Source organism: Geospiza fortis, unplaced genomic scaffold (assembly GCF_000277835.1).
Source record: "Geospiza fortis unplaced genomic scaffold, GeoFor_1.0 scaffold95, whole genome shotgun sequence".
Taxonomy (NCBI): Eukaryota; Metazoa; Chordata; class Aves; order Passeriformes; family Thraupidae; genus Geospiza; species Geospiza fortis.
Window position 1 is genome coordinate 4,835,973 of NW_005054333.1, and position 9,490 is coordinate 4,845,462.

Below are 9,490 nucleotides of genomic sequence, written 5' to 3' on the forward strand. Positions count from 1 at the left end.
AATCGTTATGGACAGTAACAGGCAAATAGAACTGGGGGAATTGTACCACCAGAGAAATCTGGGATTAAGTATACAAGCAAGATCCCTTCAAGTAGGTCATAAACATGGAAGTGGGTTTGCAAGTGTATAGAATGTCATATTTAAAAAAAATATTTATATGATGGCAAGAACGGAGTCTACAGAAGTGTGAGAGAAGAAGGGTATGTTTGAATTTTTATGTCAAGGAGATGAAATCAACAGAAAGGGGAAAAAGATTTAAAGAAAATATTAAAATGTCAATATTAACAGAACAAATCTCACCACATAAAATCCATAACCAAGATGAGTTTAAAGGACTCTACAAATAAAGAAGATGTATCATAAAAGTCTAAGAATAAGACATCTTTTCTTTGCCCTCCTACAACCTAATATACAAATATAAGGTTATTCTCTCAGACCTTAAACTCTCACAGCTTAAACCCTCAGATCTGCAACTCTTTAAATACACTTCTCCATTTTCAAAGAAATATCTTTGTAACAGTTCTGGAGATTAGAAACACATTGATTAAAGAACCAATTTTATTACAATGAGATAATTAAAAATTAATTTCAGCAAAGAAACAAAGCAACAGAATAAATAAATTAATAAATACAGATATGCAGGTATGCACAGAGAAAAATAAGGAATGCAATAATGACCAGTGTGCCAAATAATAAATATTTATTTATTAATCTCATTGCTTCTTTGATGGCACTGGATTCCTCTCTTGCCGTTTAGCAGCCTTCTCCATTTTCAGCTGTAACAAAAAAAGACACCAGCAGTGGTTCAAACACCGGTTTGCAAATCGACTAACAATGCAGTATTAAATTCCTACATCCAGTCACAAATTTACCAGGGTGGTACATGCAGTGGAGAAAGGTACACAACATTATTATCCCAACCCAGCGCTGCTCACGTTTGCACCAGTAGACAAAGGAGCACTTCCACGGCACTGCAGCTCCTCCCCTACTGAAAGCAGGCTGCCTTATCTCTGCTAATGGCAGTTCAGGTGTTTGAGTATCCCTCAAGGCCAGTGTGCCTCAGGAATGTCCAGGGTTTATCTCCATGTCAACGGAAGGTGGAGCAGTTTTATTGCAGATGTCTAACAGACACAGGTAGATGAACCAGCGCACATAAAACCACACGGGAAGGGCGCTGAACCTTAATCTCAGAGCCTCCCTGCTGACCCACAAGGACGTGACTTCCTCCTGTAAGGTTTTTTCTACACCACAGGCTCTTGTAGCATTGTAAAATTTATCGACACATACACATTTCACTCCACTCTGTCATTTCATAGTAAGACTATTTATCCAAACAAATATATCTGTTGGTTTTAGAAGCTACAATTCTTCTCAAGTACTGTTATACTAGTGAATGAAATCATATTTAAAGCAATTATATAAAAGGGATGTGGAGACTTTTGCATCCCATCTAACACATGCACTGCTATTTAAAATGCTAGAAAGAAAGAATTAACATGCTTTTTCCCATCATAAAATAATACCAAAAGAAAACAAGACCTCATTGGGATGTCTACCAATTAACTTACTGCTAAGCAAATTATGTTGGTCTACACAAAAATGCATTTTAAATCACCTTTCACCCTTTTAAGGCTTCTTGATGTTTTTATCTAAAATTTCTATCTTTTGCAAAGAAAATAAAATCTCAGTGGGAAAACGAAACAGAGAATTTTGAAGTTTTCTATGAACCAATGTAATATTTGTAACATCTGTCCACATTTTCTGATGATTTACAAAACAAAGAAAATTATTTTGAATTTCACAAAGCTAAAACAGCTTTCTCCTTAACAAAGACATTCTTGCAAGCCAGCAAGCAAAATAGCAACACAGTTTATATTTTAAGTTAATTAAACAACATTGCTTTACAAAAGAATTCATGAACAGTTGAGACATACTTCATCTGAGATGGTGGAGCTACAGGGCTACAGGGCTAATGTGAGAAAAGAATAGGTATTTAAACGCGAATAACCTACACCACAGGGCATGTAAACTAAAGATAGTGTGGTGGAGGAGGCACCTCTAAGTGAGTGATACAGATCATGTAAGAAAGACAGACCAAATTTAGCCAAACTTAGACAGACAGTCATTAAAAAAAAATAATAACATTCTGGAATTGTGTAAGTGAGGTAGCAAACACCTAGTCCTAAATGTCACAGGGGAGTTTCTGTGACTCTGTGTTGCTGTTTCTTTCTGTCATATATTAAAATGTTTTGGTTTTCTGTAATGTTTTGGTAATTCTGTAGAGAATTACCCTCAATTAAAATCTGCCTGGTTACGGTAAATGCCATCCCACACATGACCAATCTCTGAAATCCTGTAGTAGCTCATAACTGTATTTTAAAACTTATGTTAAGAGGCTAGCTTTCTTGGCAATTGAGAAGGAATTATATAATGCATTTTTATGCCATTTAAATCATACATTTATGGGTTTAGATATCCTCTTGTGAAAGTGTATTTACATTAAAGCAATAAATGTAATAACTTGCCCGTTCTTGATAGCGTTTTTCAAAGTAAGCCATGTCATCAGCCTCTGATTGTTTTCCGTGAGAAACTTGCCCTGTGGCACTTGAGCTACCTGAAAAACAAAACATAAACAGAAAACAAAACCCTTTTTTTATTAATGATATTTGCTGTTCTGTTAGCTATGTTTTACATTTGGCAAAACCTTTATAGACAAGTACAAAACCCAGCATTTGGGACCAAAGAGAAACCTTTTCCAAATAGGCTTGCAAATATTATAAATTGTTTTAAAGGAGTTCAACTGTTATATTAATTGGTACATTTTTGTACTAAATAAGGGACATAAAAAAAGTGTAAGCGATCCATAATCCCACATAGAAAAAGCTTTCTGGCAGAAGGCAGTTTCACAGGGTTGTGCTGAATATGTACAACCCATTCAGATATTATGAGTTTCTAAGAGAAATTAAGAATTTTAAAAACTGATCCAATGAATACATGACACCATTGATGGGAAAGATAACAAGCACTAAGAAAAAATAATTTCAGGTAAAATACACATCACAAGCAAAAATAACAAGCATTAAGTTATTCTAAGCATTTGAATAGTATATGAATGTTGTACTAACTTATCACAAAACAAAGCTTCAATATTCATTTTAATGCCCTGAGCATCCTTCAATTCATTAATAAAATCAATTAATTATATATTAAGTTCTTTTTGTACAGCAGTATTATCCTACTTATACATCACCTGCTATTTGTGGCATGGATTGAGCGGAACTCGAAGGCCCCTGAAATGCTTTTAGAAATGGATGATCCATGCTAGTAATGGGGGCTTCTAAAAGTTCAGCAGAAGGAGCACCTGTCAGAAAATAAGGCGAATGGAAACAACAATTAACTCCAGGAGATACAGTACGAATACACATGCTGGGGTCAGAACAAGGTTACAGATTCGTATCTACAATTCTCGGCGCAGACCCCATAAACTGGAATTAACAAAGCTTTACAAGGATGGCTTCAAAGCCATTGAAAATCTTTGTTTCTTCAATTACTACAGTAATGTTTTAGTTTCTAAACTTCAGAAAAATCCAGGAATCCAGATCAGAATTTTAAAAATAAATAATGGGTATGTGGTAATAATAGATGAAACAGTATTTCAGGACAAAACATATGCATTACTAAATTACACAAAATTACAGAGCAGAAAAAGTATCAAGACCAACTAACATGTCTGTTAAAAAGTTCTACCAATTCTACCTCTTATTTTTTATGCTGAACAGCTATTAACCTTTGAGTTTGGAAACAAAAATGCTGTGAATATATAACCAAAAAATACCTGGATGGTATTAGGCAAAAGGACTAACATAAATAGAATATGGAACTACCAGGTTACAGGAATTATTAGAAGTTACAGGTTCTCTCTAAAGGATACATTTCATTTCAAGCAGAAGCAATCAGGTTGAACACCAGAATTTTTGAAAAAGAGTTTTTTTATCAACTCACTACAGTGAGTAGGACAATGTGATCCCTTAAAACCTTGAAGACAGCTGAAAGGAACAGTTTTTCTGCAGTTCTACTCCTATTCATCCAACTTGCCTTCAAACTTTGAAACTCTATTTTGGTTTAGTACTTTTCAAAACTTAGGTGGAGAATTAAAATTTCAGCTGCACATACCTATTCCACTGTCATCAAGCCTCATGTAGCCTTCTGCTAGAGAGCTAAAACCAGTCAGTCCTCCCATGGCAGCGTAAGGAACATCCTGCCCCACGGGCTTTCCTTGGGCTAAGCGCTCCTCCTTGGTTTCCACAACTGTTTCGTGAGCATATGCTGGCTGACCACAGGCACAGGTAAAGGAGCTATGAAAGCCTGAACACTTGGAACCTGAGAAACAAATAAATGAGATGGTGATGGGATTTAAGCATCCAGCTATATGAAAAAGCTGTATAAAAGAGAAAGGATGACTCCTGGGATTAGATCATGAGGGCCATCCAGCCACAGGATCTTACTGAGCCAAGTTTCAAGCGCCTCTGAGGATGGAGATTTCAGGCACCTCTCTGAGCAGCCTGGACTGTGACGGTGTTCACAGGGGTCTTAGGACGAGGGAAAAGACGAGAGTGTTGACTCCATGTTTCAGAAGGCTTGATTTATTATTTTATGATATATACTATATTAAAACTATACTAAAAGAATAGAAGAAAGGATTTCATCAGAAGGCTAGCTAAGAATAGAAAAGGAATGGAATAACAAAGGCTTGTGTCTCGGACAGAGAGTCAGAGCCAGCTGACTGTGATTGGCCATTAATCAGAAACAACCACATGAGACCAATCATAGATGCACCTGTTGCATTCCACAGCAGCAGATAACCATTGTTTACATTTTGTTCCTGAGGCCTCTCGGCTTCTCAGGAGAAAAAATCGTAAGGAAAGGATTTTTCAGAAAATATCATGGCTACACTGGACCAATGCTGGATCAGAAATTTCTTTTCTGCTATCTAACTGCATTTCCTATGTTGCAACTTGGTTTTATTGTCATTAGCAACACACCTCTCCTTTCACTTACAACAAATAAAAAGTTCTGACACTGGGTAAAGCTGACAACCCGCCAGCATTTTGGCAGCATTCCCTCCAAAGGTGTATAGCATGTATCAATGTTGCAGGGCTAAGAAACTTTCTATCACAATTTATTACACAAACCACAATTTAAATATCTTTGAAAATTAGCAACATTTTCTCAGAGACTGTGGAATAGAGAAAATAGAGACTGTGGAAGCAACAAAATGGGTTCTACACAGGAGTATCATTAGACTGACTTTCAGGGGTTTTTTAAGCTTCCACAGCCACAGGATGGAATTGAAATAGTTATACAAATGTTATGTGACATTCTGAAACAGAGTAAAGTGACCTGTCTGCCCTAGCTACATCTAAAACTGTCATCAAAGCCCCTCTGGAGCAATGATGTGACCAAGAAATTGAGCAAGTGATGCTGCAAATGTTTCATTATACAAATCACCCTGCTCCCCGCTCACAGTTCATTTTATGGAGCATCATGAAAAATTTCCTTAACTCTTTCGTGATATGTTGATCACATTCTTGAAAATGTTAAAGGTTTTTTCATATTATTTTGGGCACTCCTCAGTAACAGAACTCTATGTTTGGACACTGAATACAGTATATTTAACATGTACAGAGCAATAAGCAGTTAAGTTTTTCAGTTATAACTTACCTGTCATCTTAGATTTATCAACACTAGACAAGACTAATACCATTACATTAAAACAAAACAAGTCCAAAATACAAGCAATTCTTGGCACTTCACTGTGAAATCTGTGAAGCCCTCAGAGGTGTCTGGTATTTTTGAGAAACACTAAGCATAGGGCATTATATATGTTAATATTGAAAACACTGTGTACTGTGGATTCAGTCTGAATTATCCAGCTGCACATCTAAGATTTTCACATTACTTAGTGCAAATTCTTTAAAGGCTGTCATGTAGACATTTTATGGTTTATTCTGTGGTATAGGATTCTCAACCAGCAAAAGCTGTTTGCACTTTTTTTCTGTACAAAATAGAGACATTCCATGAAAGAAATTTAATAACAGTACAGAACTCCAGCAAAAAAAATCTTCATCTTATGTAATTTGAGGTTTCAAACGAAAACATCTTTATGCATTATTTATTTCCTGTGGTTAATAATTACTGTTGTTTCATAACATGAACCTCAAACAACTGTAGCAAAAAGCTTCCTCTTCATCCCTTCTCTAAGATCTTGCTGAAACACCATTCCCATTTGCATTTCAAGACCCACAATCTCTATGGTCATGAACGACTTCATTAGAGTGCTAGTAATAGAATTATTTGGGAATAATTCCTGTTGACTTGAGAAAAGACATAAAAATATGTTAATGTTCTAGTCAGCTAGGCAATAGAGGAATGGAGATCAACACTTTTCTCTCCCAAACTACCAAGTTCAGGTAGCAAAGGCATGTGCATGTAGCTGAAGTGACAAACTGCAAACAGGGTGCTTTCATACTGTCTAACTGCAGGCACCTGTCTCCATAAGCACCAGAAGCATTCAGAGATTTAAACTCCTTCACAGGACCTGGGGAAACAAGGATGTTGTTCTAAACCCTCCTGTGCAAAAGATGATGTCTTCCTTCCCACTTCTCATCCTTTCTTGAGGATGAAAACATCATTGGTTATGAGAGGAATAGCGGATTTGTCTTTACAAACAAGCTGTGGGTCTGCTGGTAGATAAAACTAGCACTGGGAGATAAAGAAACAATGGGAAGGACTCCACTGATGGCTGAATGGAAAAAGATATTTGCTTTTACAAATAAACTTTAGATTTGCTGATAAACGAAAATTAGACATGGAAGATGAAAGAAACAATGGGGAAGAAAAACCTCTGAATTCCGTAAGAATTAAATATTAAAAGGGAGGGTTGTACATTCGAGGGAAATCTTCGGTATCAGGTGTTCCAGGAAGTCTGTACCTCTCAAATACTTCAGCCAACGGGGAAGGAGAGAAGGGAAATGCAGCCAGGAAATCAGGATAAAAAGGAGGCTGCGTCTTCCAAAACTTGGAGAGATCCCAGGGGAGTACCCCATGGCCTCTCCCTTTATTCGAATAAAGCCATAAAGAACTCGTCTGTCTCTTTTTTGGACATAAACCTCTGGCGTTTGTGGCTTAATTCTCCTAACAGTGACAAGGGCAGCGCACACCCAATACCCTGGGCAGAGCACACATCCCTCAGGCGCTGCTCCTGCTGAGTTTGCTGGAGAATGCCGCAGCGGGGACTTACAGGAGTTGCAGGGAAAGCCGGGCGCTGCGCTGTGCTGGTCAGCGAAGTGTTTGCAGCGGCAGCGCACGGGCTGGGTGCCGTTCAGGGGCACAAACTGGTAGGACTGGCACGGGCAGCCCTTCACTCTGCAAGGCACGCTGATGGGGCGCTCCTTGGGAAGCACCTCGTAGTCTGTTTTGTGTTGTTTATACCTAAAACAGGAAAAGTAATTACTTTCATAACCTCACTGGTATTTATCAGAAAACTACCTGAAAGGCTTACTATTCACTTCACAAGTTTCGTTTTGGAGTAGCTTTATTTGTACTTTTTATTCTTAATTGTGAGTATTTACTTTTTTTTAATTTAAGAGTAATTTACTCTTAATTGTGAAATTTCAATTAAATGCATATTAGCAGGTGGTTTTACATCTATTCATTACATAAATATCACATATCCTTATGTTTCACTTTGAGAGCACTACCAGAATCAATCTGATCTATGTTAACTTATGCCTTGCAGCTGAATTTATTGAGACTACAAAACCATTTTGGTCTCAAAAATATATTGACATTTGCATTTACAAACAGTTGTTACTATTTAAAACCTAATTTTCTCAACCCTTAAACCTTAAATAAATTTGCCAATGTGCTACTGTAATGTGTCTGGGAATACTTCACATTTTCCTGATTTTTAAAAATACTGAAGTGTGAAAGGAGGGAAGCTACCCACCGGTGGGTGCAAAAGCACAGTGTCTCTGGTCCCACAAGCTTACAGTCCATGCCAGTTGGTGATCTCCAGCTCACATACAACCTGTTCTGCAGCCGAGCTGGTAATACTTTTCTTTTGTACTCTTCATATTGCTCAGGAGTAAAGAGCTTTCCTCCATCATCATCACCTACAATTCTGTATGCATGGCATAAAAAAAGCCATAAGAAAATGAAGACAATAAAAGTAGATTTCTCTGTTTTTTAAGTATATAACAGAACTTTATCTGTAAATGCAAAACAAATCTTGTATTTCATATTACTCTTCTAATAATTTAACAGAACTATAGCTGATTTTTAGAGAATATTTTTTGAATAATACTATTTTAAAAAATTTGCTCTGATGGACTGAAAACCAGTTCTAAGAGAGAAGGAAAAAATTAACACAGCAAACTACCACGGGTTCTTTTGGAGAGAAAAAAAAAAAACAAGCAACGAGTATCAAGGATCATGTAACCAGCCAGCTCTGCCTCAGACTTCTTGACTGAAGTCACTTCACCCATCTACACCCAACTGTACTGCAAACTTGTGTCAAGAGATTAATCTTAGTCTAGTCTGAGTACTCAGCTGCAAGCAGGCAACCCCACTGCCATCAAAGCAACAAACATCACATCCAAGTTGTCTTCTGATTTGGAAGAAGACTATGCTAGTTTCTGTAGCTGGAGTTAGTGGGGGCTGTATTCCTCAATTAAGATATCACTATATTCAAATTCAAGGTCACTGAATAGCTGGAACTCTGAAGCAGCATCCGAATTCTGCATTTATGGAAATAATTAAGGACAATAAATAAAATATGTAAAATACAATTGAGACTTAACTGCAGCACTTACCTATGCTAAAAGTGATTTTATTAATGTCCATAAATATTTCAGTTATTATTTATTTGACATGCTAAAATATGCTAAACGAGTGATTCTTTGTCAAATATTCTGTGGATTTGTGGACTGCCAGCACTGCACAGCACCAGAATAATGTGCCAACACAATGCTATCATTTGCATGTCAACCCAGCCAACACCCACTGAATCACGGCACATCTTATGTAAGAAATGCCACTGTGCCTTCCTCTGGTGTTTTACTCAAGGTTTTCCTAAACTAAATTAAGACCTCATCTCAGCACAACGACTGTGTTTATTTTTGTTCAGCCTTTCAAGAGAACCACTGACGAGACTAGCAAAGACACGCAGCAGTGTAAGGGATTTATACAACGCAAAACTTGGAACTCACGATGCACAGAATTCCTCGTACTCTGAAAGAGCAGTACGGCTGGCAGATTACCAGATAATGGTTTGGATTGGACGGGACCTTAAAGACCACCTAATTCCAGCGCCCCTGCCGTGGGCAGGGATGCCGCTGGTAGGCCAGATGGCCTCTCACAGCACATCTCACGCTGCCCGGGATGCGAGGGACGATGCGTGACTTCACCGCTGCCAGCCACGGCTTGCAGC

At 37.7% G+C, this 9,490-nt stretch overlaps 1 protein-coding gene across 1 annotated transcript in view; it reads right to left on the reverse strand.

The window, feature by feature from the left end:
• Positions 1-474: 474 nt before the first annotated feature.
• Positions 475-9,490, reverse strand: part of FAM221A (family with sequence similarity 221 member A) — a 9,950-nt gene continuing 934 nt past the window's right edge. The window contains exons 2-7 of the mRNA XM_014307310.2: positions 8,009-8,182; positions 7,301-7,491; positions 4,174-4,380; positions 3,251-3,361; positions 2,526-2,614; positions 475-776 (exon numbers count right to left, since the gene is read on the reverse strand). Of these exons, the coding sequence (XP_014162785.1) occupies positions 714-776; positions 2,526-2,614; positions 3,251-3,361; positions 4,174-4,380; positions 7,301-7,491; positions 8,009-8,182 (835 nt within the window). The 3' untranslated portion in view covers positions 475-713. The remainder of the gene's footprint in view (positions 777-2,525; positions 2,615-3,250; positions 3,362-4,173; positions 4,381-7,300; positions 7,492-8,008; positions 8,183-9,490) is intronic.